Source organism: Gastrolobium bilobum, unplaced genomic scaffold (genome assembly GCF_033153095.1).
Source record: "Gastrolobium bilobum isolate Gb01-03AN ecotype WA unplaced genomic scaffold, APGP_CSIRO_Gbil_v1 utg27625, whole genome shotgun sequence".
Taxonomy (NCBI): Eukaryota; Viridiplantae; Streptophyta; class Magnoliopsida; order Fabales; family Fabaceae; genus Gastrolobium; species Gastrolobium bilobum.
Window position 1 is genome coordinate 145,557 of NW_026896646.1, and position 13,314 is coordinate 158,870.

The 13,314-nt window shown below is 34.3% G+C and overlaps 1 protein-coding gene across 2 annotated transcripts; it reads right to left on the reverse strand.

Annotated features, from left to right (window-relative positions):
* Window positions 1-2,681: 2,681 nt before the first annotated feature.
* LOC133301253 (protein IQ-DOMAIN 5-like) lies at window positions 2,682-11,244 on the reverse strand. Of its 2 annotated transcripts, none has more exons than XM_061500869.1 (7): window positions 11,040-11,244; window positions 9,250-9,367; window positions 7,723-7,962; window positions 6,923-7,150; window positions 5,632-5,745; window positions 3,637-4,126; window positions 2,682-3,138 (listed from the first exon to the last, which is right to left on the reverse strand). In XM_061500869.1, exons 2-7 carry the CDS (start codon window positions 9,331-9,333, stop codon window positions 2,984-2,986), a joined length of 1,311 nt encoding a protein of 436 aa, XP_061356853.1. In that variant the 5' UTR covers window positions 9,334-9,367; window positions 11,040-11,244; the 3' UTR covers window positions 2,682-2,983. The 2 variants fall into 2 exon arrangements, with proteins under 2 accessions (XP_061356853.1, XP_061356854.1); XM_061500870.1 differs by having other exon boundaries at window positions 7,723-7,955; window positions 9,246-9,367.
* Window positions 11,245-13,314: the final 2,070 nt, after the last annotated feature.

Here is a 13,314-nt window from a genome sequence, read left to right on the forward strand (position 1 = left end):
TTCAAGCAAATGCTAGTTGCGATTTCAATTAAATTTCAAGCAAATGCTATATATTTATGGATTTAACCGTGACTCTTATTCGTAAAAGTGAATTGAAAATATGGCATTGTTTGAGTTTGATACATTCACTTGAAATTTAATTTAAACTCCAACTAAAAAATTCAAGTAACACCTTCCTTACTGATATAAAAAAAATAAAATCAACCAAAAAAAAAGACGGTGGCTATTGAAGAAGAAGATAGTTGAATTTAAAACAAATTATTGGATTAAGAGAATTCAACATGTAAGTGAGCAAAAATTACGTATTTGAAGAAGAAAGTTGAAATTAAAACAAATTTATTGGAAGAAGAGAATTTATTAGGTAAGTGAGCAGTGAGCAAAAATTACGTCGAAGAAGAAAGACTTTGTTAGTTGAGCAAAAATCATGTCAAAGAAGAAAGAAATTATGAGTTGATCTCGTTTGATGGAAAAGGTATATTCCTAGCACCAAACTGTTGGGTTTTGCTCTTTCACTATAGCCCAATAGGGTCTAGTGTGTAAGAAGAGCCCATGAAACCTAAAACACATTCTGCTAAGGGTCAGGGTTTCTTGGAACCCATATATATTCTACACTTATAGTCATCAACCTCTCTATTATTCATTTTGGTGGTTGCAGAGGCTGAGGTAAGGTCATCTTCTTGAAAGTGAGAGAGTGCTCACACACTTTTCATTTCTCTTTGAGACATAGTCTGAAAGATCTGTCACAGTCCAACTTTAATGAGGTTGTTCGTGCTGCGGCGTTGAGGTAAGCAGTTCGTGAAGAGGAATCATACAAAGAAAGATTCTACATGAGATCTGCACACCGAGAGGTAATTGTGAAACGAGGATGATTTGGTAAGCATACCAATGTACTAGGTCCTAAATCGCTTCCGCATAAATCCAATAGTTCCTACACAATTGTGGTACTCAAACTACCACGTTCAGAGGTGGTACCCAAATTATCACGTTCAGACGCAACATGACACCTAACACCAAACATAGTACCCAAACTACCATGTCTGAATTCAGTGACATTAATACCACGTCGTAATGCATTAAAGTTTGACTAGAAAATTAATCCAGTTAATTTTTTAAAAATGAAATTATTATGCTCATAAAGCCAAGAAAGACTCCTTAAAGAGAGAGAAAGAGTCTATTCGAATTTTTCTTTTTCTTTTTTGGAACAAATATTCGAATTTTTCATAAAAGTACCTGTACACCCACCGAGACTTTTATTCAAATCTTATCTTGTTTTATTTTTAATTTTTACTTATTCCATTGACTTTTTCATTATTATTTTTATTTGAATGAGCATAATGAGTTTTTATATAATTGATAAAAATTGATTATTAAATTATTCTTTATAATTTGAAGTTTTTAATTAAAAGATGATTTAGATTAATTATTTTAAGTAATATAAATAAAATTTTAAGTAAGATTTGCTTATTAGATAATGAATTATTATTAAAATATAAAATAATACAAATTTTGTATGTGTCAATACATTTTGTTAATTAAGTATTTCTCATACTTAAAATATAAAATATAATAAGGTCATCTCCTTTTAAAATATAAATTATAAAAAGTTACCTCATATTCTTAGGAAAAAAACTCATTTCAAAAATTTATGTAATTTTAATGTTTTATATGCACGGTACAATGTCACAATATGTGTAAATCTTATGATTTACGATCTTTTTATTTCCTCTAATCTTAGATAAAATCTAGATCTTAACAACATTCGTGTGTTAGGGATTGAAAGTCTATCAACTTCACAAACTCCATCATCTATATTTTTAACTAAATAGTGTGTTTTGTATGTGGAGAAAAGAAAAACTGTTGGTACATTATTTTTCTAGAGATTATGAATACCTTCACACTATTTCCAAGTAATTATTTTAAGATCATAATTTTTTTTTAAATATGAATAATTAATTACTTAAATTATTAATTAAGTCAAGAAGTAATTATTATTAACTTCTTTCTCAACATTGTTAAATAATTAAATAGTTCTTTAAAAGTACAATTCAATGCATGGGAAAAGTTTAATTAAAAACTTGAATTAATTACATAAATAGTTAATTGAGTCAATAAGTAATTATTTATTAAATACTTTTTAAATAATAATAATAATAATGAAATGGCTAAATTGTTAAAAATTCATTTTTTTGTAATTTTTTTCGAAAATGTCTTAAAACTAGCTTCAAAATGTATTTTCTTAGCTCTGCGATGTGCATATCTTCCAGAGAGCAATTATCATATATTATTCTGGCGGAATGTTCTGATAGATTCCTGTATTTCAACGTGTCTTTTTTTTTTTTTTTCTTTCAAAACTAAGATGTAATTTTATTTAAATGCAGTTAAACATCACCTTTTTTTTAATTTGATATATATTACTAGAATAACTACTATTTATTGTGTTTTCCAGATTAAATATGTATTTTAAAAGATAAATATTTTTTGTTCTTGGAGTAAGTCTCACTCTGGAAGGCCCATGAAAAACAGTTTATTTTGTAAATTTCTTTTCAATATTGTTGAGCTATCAATTAATTAATTAGAATACTACGTTTTCTTCATCTCGTGTTCCACGTTCATAGAAGAACACAATATCTAGGAACCACACAATAAGAAAAAGAAAACCTTGCAACTTGGCAGTAGCAACAAAACGGAAGGGAATGGCACTCTTAAAAGTTGTACATCTGAGTATAAATACACCGCATTATCACATAACTCACAACAATAAATATGTATAATTTCAACAGACGTGTGTATCCTATGCCAGGCAAATCTTACAAACATGATAACCCAAGCCAATCTCAACAATCAAACCACATCAGCGTCTTCATGTAGGAACATGCTACATGTGCATTGTGGTTGCAACCCTTCAACGCTTTTGCATTACACAACTAGACACACCAATGTCAATAGAGAATGGAGTAGTTTCTTTTTCTATGGATACTTGAATCTACAGAACTGTGGGCTGTGGAACTGATTTAGTAAGATTCTCAACCTCTACTCCATTGAGCTTAGGTTTATCCTTTATAGACTTTCGCCTGCCACGTGTCGCATTCATATTAGTTCTAGTAGGATATCTAGCTGTTTGAGCCCCAGGATCTCTCCCTGATAAAATAGATGAGAAATTAAATTTAGAAATGGCTGATTCCGTTAATCTAACACAATCATTCAACAGGATTTGACAATATCACATTGCTTATCACCCTACCTTACCTACACAAGTATTTCAAAAATAAAAAACTCTATAATTTATGATATTATTCTTACCAGAAGGAGAGCCCAGAGTAGTTGTAAAGCTACTCCTTTGTGACTCACGGTTTAAATTCGGAAAATAGTCTTTTGCATATATGCAAGAGTAAGGCTGTATATAAGGATTGCCCTCACCCGATCTTCACTAGTCCGGGTTTAATGGGGAGTGATTTATTCTTACCGGAGGATATTTACATGAACTATCTAATCAAAATTGAAATATTGATTTACTAAAGTGCTTACGAAACATCAGTGATCAAGTTCTGTATTAAGCGAATTTGAATGGTGTTATGCAACATGGGGAGGTGATAATCTAATTACATAAAGAAAATGCACAGAAAAGAACATACTCACCATTGTTAGGCAGAGATAATCGCTTTTTTGCCTGTTTATCTACCTGTGTGGTTCTCTCCTTTGGATTACTGTGAGATCTTCCAGTTTCAGATCTTGAGTTGCCTTCTTCAATGGGATTTTGAACATTTGCATTAGACTTTGGTTTAACAGACTGTGTGTTTGATGACTCTAGCAAACCTGCTGACTTACTAGGTGAAGAAGAATCACAGCCATCAGAAAGAGAGGGACCAGTTTTCTGAGAGGCAAGGTTTGGATGAATCTTGGATGGAACTGATTTTGTGTTAGCAGATCTTAACTGAGGTTTGATACCATTTTCGTCTACCATTACTCCATTTTCGTCTACCATTACTCCATCTCGGGTATTAATGTTAAGAAAGCGATTCTCCCATGGACGTACAGCCATCCATCTTTCCAACCAATTCCAACCCCAACTACTTTTATCAGGTTCAAACTCAGAGGAAAGAGCTTGTTGCCTTGATCCTGCTTGCCACTACAAAGGGTAAAAAGAGAAAGAAGATTTTCTTTACATCCATGCTTCTTGTCTGAAAAGATGAACCAAAGGAAAGAACATATACAAAGAAAATAGGAGGATAACGACTGACAAGGACAATGATATTAAAGTTCAATTTGACAAAATGTCATCTTGTAACATCCAGTTTCTTTTGTAAGCACCATTCATAGTTATTATTACAAAAGAAATAATTTTGAAAAAGATCTTGTCTTATTTATCATGTACTATAACACATTGGGAAATTAATACATATGTCCATCCATAAGAAATCACGGGCATCATAGCTCTACCCCAGAGATGCTGCACCCGATTTCACACTTTTCCTAATAAATATGATCCTATTGTGTCATTCTTGATTAAAATAGATGTGTCCAGAATTATTGGCAGTGAAAGATGCATCTGAAGTTCATTTCTTATGTAATTTGACAAGAATTTGCACGAGGGACCAATGTTGTTGTTTCTATATTCTTTGACTCGATAAACATGAGCTTCCTATGATAGTATGCATAGCTAAGATATCCAACTGCAAAAGATTGATTCTGAAATAGATATCAGTGAATCATGATACTGGATATTGTGTAAGCAAAGTTCACCATCAAGTGATGAGGAAATTTTTGGACAAAATTCAGTGGTATACATATGAGTAACATTATCAAGTAACTTTATTATCTTATTCTATTATCATAACTAATTACAACCAATAAAACCACCTAGATTGCTTTAATAGTGTTTACAACGGTTTTTTGCCTTTTGTATTTCTATGGGAAAATTTTGGTCTGTATTTCCAACATAGTTATCAAATGCGGATTGCGGCATGTCGCGGCCAACCCCGAAAAACGCGATAGCGTTATAGCGAGTCGTGGTTGCGAAAATAGCGGAATAGCTATATGATAGAAATAATGACAAAAAGAAACATTTTTTAAAGACAGAGATAGCAGAAGTGACAGAGAGAGACATGGATAGACTAAAAAACCCTTAAATTTTTTCTGTTACACATTTAAATTTAGGACAAAATTAACAGTTTGCCTTATGACAACAATATGGCCGCAAATGCAATGGCAATGGCCACTATTGCGTTCCGGTGCAGCGCGGAGCGGTTTCTTGTGGCGAGGCACCGCAACGCCATACGGCGCGGCTCGCGGCGCTATTGCGGCGCAATTAACTACTATGATTTCCAATTAGCATTCTCTTCTGCAATTATATAAACAAGCTTGTGTTGAGGAAGGACCAAAATAAAGAAACTTGAGATCTAAATTAACCACCCACGTCCTATTTGATGTTTTGAACCTATAGATTGATATTCAAATAGCACAACATGCAATTACTTATGTCTCACGTTGGATATTAGCAATCAAGGAATTGATGAGAAAGATTAATCATTCTATCGTATTCAGATTATTTCTTAGTATGCAAGTTACAGAAAGATTAATCATTGTATAATGCCCATCCTCATCATTCAACAAGAGGCTCTTGTAAATTTATACCTGATGAGCCAGAGCATATGCCATGGCTCTCTCACGTTTGGCTGCAGCCTCCTGTCTCTTTAATATTTTGGCTTGAATTTCTTCAACAGATCCCACACTGTCACACCAACCTTCCTGTATCAAACAAGTATGAGAAAAACATAAGTGAGAGAAAAACACAACCTAAGTTGCTGCATACTATTATAACGTTAATAGGTTCCTTGAAAGTATATTTGAAAACAAAACTGCAATGTATACCACTCCAAGCACTAATTTATAGCATTTTTCAGATGCATTTCTTCACAAAATTACCACCTTCAGTAAAACATTTGAGCACAAATAGGATTCATACAAAACTAGATCAAACAAAAAAGTTTAGTTGTATCTAAAATCAATCAATGGCATAAAACTTTGTTTTGGTTTGTTAGTTTTGGACGTGAGTGATTTTTATTTTTTTCATTTTTCTTCCTTCCTTCCATTCTTTCTTTTCAAATTTTGTCTAGATTTAGTCAAGATGCAAGGAAACTATTACACTCCCCTCAGATGTACTGGGACTTCATACATATATATCACTAGAATGGGTATCATTCTTTAACAGTTCAATCTTCTTGCATATTGGAGAAGAGCAGCCCTCATCCAGCAATTTCTGTTCTTGCTGGTTTTATCTCCATTAGTTAGCTTGACACGTTCTCTTGATTCACTAGCTCCCAAAATCTCGCTCTCTTGGTAGGTATCTCAAAATACAATCCAGAGTCCACTGCAAATTTTCTGCAATTTCCATTTGTCTGCTGTGTCCAAGTTATGTTTCTCATCCAGATGTTCCTATTAGGCATGTCTCAGTTCAAACTGGCACACTGCAGTTAATTGTTATATATTTATAGTTTCATTCAACATAGTTTAGTATCTTGCTTTAGTAAACACTTGGTTTCTGATAATTATCAATAGACTCATTGATAGATAAGAAATCCGGACAGCAACTAGTCATGGGAAATTAAAAAAATGATAAAAAAACTAAAACAGAATACAGGAACGACCAGAAAATGCAAACAAACATTATATCTAAAAACCTCTAAATTGTGTAAAGTTATACATTATTGCAACATGACTCAAGTGGTCACAAGCAAGAAAGAAAAAGGTAGATCCTACTTCCTTATCTTACCGATCAAACAACTATCTCAAATTCATGAAGCTCAATTTTTCTATACTCTAACCGCTGGGAAATAGATAACAAAGCAAGGAAAAGAATAATGTAAGAGATTGAGATATTCCATACTAACAAAAGCAATATCACTTTGGGAATAGTACTGCTTACTTCAATTTCTCGAACACGAGCTTCATTTGCAAGCTGTTGCTGCAGATTCTGTTGTTCTGTTTCACTTTCCAGTGCCAAGCGAACACGCCTTGCCCGAACACGGGCCTGAACCCTCACCAAAGCTTGCATACAACGGAGAGTTATCGCAGCTTGTTTTCTTACTGCATGGCCTCTTACAAGGGCCTGAAGTCTTACCAATCCTTTCAAAGCTCGAAGTGCTCTTCTGGCCTGGTACACAGAACAAAAGTTTCCAGCTTGGTCAAAGTTGTTGGCAATAAAGCTACTAAACTGATTAGAATAGGTTTCAGAATAGAAAAGGAGTAAATTGGGTGTATGGGGGGAATAAAAGAATGTAAAGAACCTTGGGATACACCACCCCAAAAGCTAGCTCAAAGGGTGGGAGTGCCCAAGACCTTATAAACTCCACATTAGTTGCACATACAACCAATGTGGGACTATATATCTCAACAAAGAAAGAGAGAAGTTTCATATCGATATGAAGAGCACTTCAAGATGAAGCAAATTAAATTATGAATTTATGATTACAGAAAAAACATCCTAGAAGTAGATATAATCACTTCAGTCTAACACTTAGTACCTGAGTTTTCGGAGTAAAAGCTATTTTTCAGGGATAAAAGTGATACAAAGAAAAGCAAATAAATATCCTCTTGAAGTATAAAGAGAAAAAAATGAGAAAATGTTATTAAATCAATATCACCCTCCAATCCCATGGAAATAGGAGAAAAATATGTAAACAATTTTAGTTCAGGTAATTAAACAAAACTGATGTGAAAAATTACCAGAAATCCTCGAAATGCTGTTTGAATGCATGTTGCAGCCCTTTCTTCCCTCATAATTTGATGATTATGTGCAGCATCCTGTGTTTGTTGTGAAGTAGAAGGAGAATAATGGGCATCAAGGTTTGAACGAGGATCTGCTTCTCCAATAGGTGGAGTAACGTCATCATCAAACTCATTTTGAAGTTTACTATTGTCAATTTCGATCAAATGCTTTCTCCGATGCCGAAACTTGCCTACTTTCTGATCATTGAAAAAGTTCAAAGTTTAAATTAAAAAAAAAAAAAATTTAATGATATGGAACACGTTATATAGTAGCCAGAAGGAAGAAGTTCATCAAGCAATGCCTTATACAACAGCGGCAAGAAGCCTAGAAGGGGAGTTTTGAAAATGATCAATTAAAAACAAATACAATCATATTAACTTAGAAAATAATAGTTTAACAATATGGAAAGTGGAAGCTAAATCAGAAATTAATGTCAAATATTGTAAATCATTCTCAAAACTCTTCCATTATCCATAGAGGTGAAAAAGGAGAAAGTTCTGCTGTTAACGACAGAAATGATTATTTGTCAACCAGGGTACATACCACAAATTTACTACGGGAGTTAACAACGGTAAATAAAATGATTACGACAAACTACAATGAGTAATGAAAGCAGAACCTTACAATTACTTTGAATGTCTTACTTATCTGTTTTGCAGCATTGACATCAGAGCCTTGTGCACAGAGAGATACCAATATACTAAATATGTACTCTCAGATTAATACTTAGAACACACAAACACACAAGCACACACACACACACACATATATATATATATATGAGTTTCTATAAAATGGCATAACAGGACAGAACAAGATCAGAAAACTAACGTGCATGTATTCAGTACAATGGTAATGCTAGATAAGGGGTAACAGTTTCCATAACACTACATTCTGAAGGTGCTTTAAGCTTCACAGTGAGAATTTAACAAGGATAGAACAAAGTTTCAGGTCCTTAATTGACATACAAATCTTTTTATAATCTCTTTTTTAGCCTTAATATGCAAAGATTTGAAGGATAAAATGTACTTAAAATTCAACAAACACATTTTGTCCATGTTTCAGGAAAAGAGGCCATGAAAAGAATGACAAAACTTAAATAAGAAATAAAACACTATGCACTCGAGGTAAAACATATTTCTGACATTTCAAATGACTTTATTATATACTTATAAACACATAAGCTGAACTTTGTCCCCACTTGAATTGAAACCCAAGCAAGCAAACTTACTGCTTTTTCTTTCGTTTTCTTATGTTCTTTTTTTGGATGGAGGTGAAGACAGGACATGAGAAATAACTAAATGATAGCACACAACTTAAGCCAAAAGCATCAATGTGATAATTATGCTTGCCACCAGAAAATGAAAAGGTACTAAAAGTCAGGAATAAAAGTACAAAAGAAACAGAAGAGACTAGACATAGACAGAGAGAGGGGGAGAGAGAGAGAGGGGGAGAGAGAGAGAGAGAGAGAGAGCTATACTCACATTTCTATCCTTCTCTGAAGACTCGGGCTTCTCTGATTTCTTTAGACCAACCAATGATTTAATCCACTTCCCCGAGACACCCATAATGTCATTCACTTTATCTCAATCTAGCACAAACCTGGCAAAGGAATTTTCCGGCCAAGTCAGTGCAAAAGCATTTAATTATTATACACAACATTAATTAGCCAAAAGGTGAACTGCATTGAAGTATGAGGTACTGGAATGATGAAGCAAGTAGCAAAGGATCAATACGAGAGCATGCTTAACTGATAAAAACTATTTACAAGTTATAACAAATTCAATTTTGTCACAGTACCAGGTCTTCTTGAGACCTTCATAGTCTATATTGGTTGTGATTGGTGTGTTAGCATGCCTCCAATTAAAAGGGTCTATGTTATGAAGAATAAGAGTCCCAAGTCTGTTAGTAACAATAACAACTGCCTATCAGACAGCGAATAGTTGACACTTGTAATAAAAACAGATACAGGGAGTTAGTTAGGAGGCAGTTATTGATTGGAGAAGACGGGGAAGCGAGGACCCAGGACTCTCAAGCATCCTGGAATAGGAAAGCTATCACACTTGGGCCTAGCATTGAAGTCAAAATAGGAGTGGCCAAGTGATGAATAGCTCCAATATTGCGAAGCCAAATTTGGTGTATAGGAAATTAGGCATCAGTTTCAAATCAAAACACACTAGGCCAGCCTAGTAAGGTTCTTTCAACACCATACTAAGACCCAGATGGACTTTATCTTCTCCATTCCAACCTAAACCATCGGCAAACCTCCTTTGGGACTTATGTTAAAAAACTTGACTGTTTCTGTGAATGAAAAACCTAATAAAATCCAAAAGCAAATTGTTCCAGATGTCAATTAAAACTATACACTATAAACAAGTCCTGGTGGAATAATTCTATGCAATAATATAATAGCATCATTCATAAGGAGGAACAAAATACGAAAAAAGAAATAGATGAAAGTAGTCCAACCCTATATTTTCTCATCCTCAATGTGAAAGCCTATGCTGCAAAGCTGTCATAGTTCCTCACACACCTACCTTTGTATATCAATACCCAAACACAAGACCTTGACTGCTTTGAAGCATCATTATGACAAAAGATGATCAGGAACACAAGGGTCAAACACAAAATCCTTAAATTTGCCTCAAATTCTACATATCCCAAATTAAAAATAAACCTCCCACAAGGCAAATCTCAGAAAATTCCAAACTCCAAAGCACCAAAACAATGGCCATGAATGTTTGCATATGGAAGCAAGCAAAGACCAAAAGACACTGCCCTCTGTCCACAAATTGTTAATCACTAGCAGATTCAAAAAGAAATCCATAGAAACTGTGTCTATACAAAGCATGGCAAAAATGTCTTTTCAACTCATGTACAAGTAATTGCATACCATAGACGAACCATTGCTTGTAACATCAGGTAAAATCAATCCTAAAAGCGACAGATCTTACCACATATGAATAATAATAACATTAACAAAGGATGTTGACACCTGACAAACCCTACTGCCCCTTACTTTTGACAACAACTAGTAGTTTGACATAAACACCCAATAAACCCGGTTGCCTAAGAACAAACTAATGACCATTAAAACCCAGAACATGCCAATTTCATGAAACAGAACAATGACCAAGTCCAAGTCCAAGTATGTGAAACAAGTCAATTATCCAAATGCCGCACAAAAGATTGAAACTTTTGGGAAGAAAAAGGAACCCAATTAAACAGGAAAAGAGTGCAGATCCAGGGAATGGAAAGCTGAAGCTCAATTCACCTGAAACACTGAAACTGATGAAGGTGGGAAGAGAGAGAGAAAGAGCTAAATCAAAAGCAGGAGGCGACACCCTTTTACTTTTAGCAGCTGATCCATGACTCACTGAGCCAGATACCGGGTTCTCTCATCCAAATTCTGCAGCTTTGAGAGGATTTCAAAGTTCTCTCTTTCTCTCTCTATGTCTATGGGATTTGAGCCATTTTTATTTTTTTTAAGGTAGCTTTTTCTGTGTGTTACTTAATACAGGACGTAGGAAAAAACAATGTGCCGGCAGAGGAGGAGGACAGGTGTCGTCTAACGTGCACCAGGGAAAATGGGGAACAGAGAAAACGATGTCGTATCAAGATCGGCGAGGACCGAGGAATTGTTGCTGTCACGTCTATACTCGTGAGGGCCATGGATGAGTCAATCGTGGGGGACCTCTCTAACAAATCCCTTCATTTTATTCAATCAATTCATTTTCTATTCTTTACTTTTTTTTAGTACAATCAATTCATATTTTATTCACGGGGCGAGGAGAAAAGTTTTGCCTCCTTCACTCACAGATTCGTGTGAGCCTCGTAATAATAATAAAAAAAAAGACAGACAGGTTAACAATGGATGTATAGAAAAATTTTATTCTCCAACAACATAATATTTATATTTCTCTTTAATCAATCAATTATATATAAATTAATATTTCACATATTATAAGAAATAATTTTATTTTCAATACATACAAAAAAAAATATGAGATTCATATGAATTTATGTGAAGAGAAAAGAGAAAAAAAATTGAATCTCATACACTTTTATATATATATATATAAATATATATATATATAAATATATATATATATATATATATATATATATATATAAAAGATACAATTATCTCATACATTACAAAAAATATTAATCACATGTTTTGTTTTAAGATGATATGTTAATGAAATTGGTAAAATGAAAAAAAATATTATAATTACTAACCAGTCTATGAATAAGTTGAAATTCTTTGTACGAAATTGTGATGTTCAAACAAAACGCTCCATTCCCATAAAAATCATTTGCGCAAGGGGCAGAAAATCAAACTGAGCATAAAAGTGGTGACTGAGTGTATCAAAGGGTTATAATGAAACATCAAAGCAACTTTAATTTGAAGTATAAAATAGAAGAATCACAATGCTCCCGCCTCTTTTTGGCACAATTCGAAGGTTGTGGTTTTATTTTTATTTTTGTAGATAAGGTTGTTGTTATGGACCGACCTTTACTGGCCCAGTGCATTTGGATTTTGGACTTCAAAGTAGAGGATTCTTCGCTTCATGCATAGCTCACGTAATGGAACACATCTTTGTTAAGTGTCCTAGAGACAATTTAAAAATCATATGACACTATATAATTTGACACAGTGTTATAAAAATCAGACCGGATTGGCCGGTTCGAAATGAAAATCAGTAAATCAATCATGTGACCGGTTCAGGTAGAGTAATAGATCAAAAATGCAAAAGAACTGTGTGAATGAAAGTTAACTGACCGATTTTACTAAAATTGTCGTCAAATCAAAAATAGACAACACAAGGGAAGGGAAAGTGTCGGAGAAAATGGAACGGTGGCCACCGAGGATGGTGGAGATGACTTGGTCAGCAATGGGGTCCACCAGGGAAGGCCACATGGCAGTACAAATCCTGGTCCACCAGCTTTCATATAATGATTCTCCTTCTTTTGCTGGAAAGATGTGATCCCATTCCTTAGTCGAGCTGCCTTTACTGGAGGAAAGAATTTGACTAAGAATTTTTCAGCCAAATCATTCCATCTTCTAATTGAATTAGGGGCAAAAGTGCTCAACCAAGTCTTAGCCCTGTTGGCTAAGGAGTAAGGGAATAACTTCAGCTTTACTGCATCAGATGTAACTCATTGTATCTTGAAGCTATCTGCCACGTCCATGAAGTTCTTCAAGTGTAGATGCGGGTCTTCACTTGGCATTCCATTGAACTAGCCAATTGTTTGCAGCATGCTGAACATAACTGGTTTCAGCTGAAAATTTGCTGTTGCAACATCAGGTTGTACAATCCCCGAGTGGAGGTTGTTGAGTGTGGGGACTCCATGGGCTCTAATAGGCATTTCTGCTCTATTGAGTTCATCCCCATTAACAGATCCTTCTGCTTCCATGTCTGCTGTTCTGGGTATTGCTATAACTTTGTTCTGTCTCTGCCTCTTTCTTCTTGCTAGAAAAGTTCTTTCAATCTCTGGATCAAATTCAACTTCTGGCTTGTTAGGAGGGTTGTTAATAAACTAGC

Bases quoted from the DNA above. Each gene is read 5' to 3' on its own strand.
- LOC133301253 (XM_061500869.1), bottom strand. From the start codon at position 9,333: ATGGGTGTCTCGGGGAAGTGGATTAAATCATTGGTTGGTCTAAAGAAA. The intron at 7,151-7,722 runs GTAATTTTTCAC...TCTGTGTACCAG, and splicing joins CAGCATTTCGAGGATTTCTG to GCCAGAAGAGCACTTCGAGC. The intron at 5,746-6,922 runs GTAAGCAGTACT...TGTTTGATACAG, and splicing joins CTCGTGTTCGAGAAATTGAA to GAAGGTTGGTGTGACAGTGT.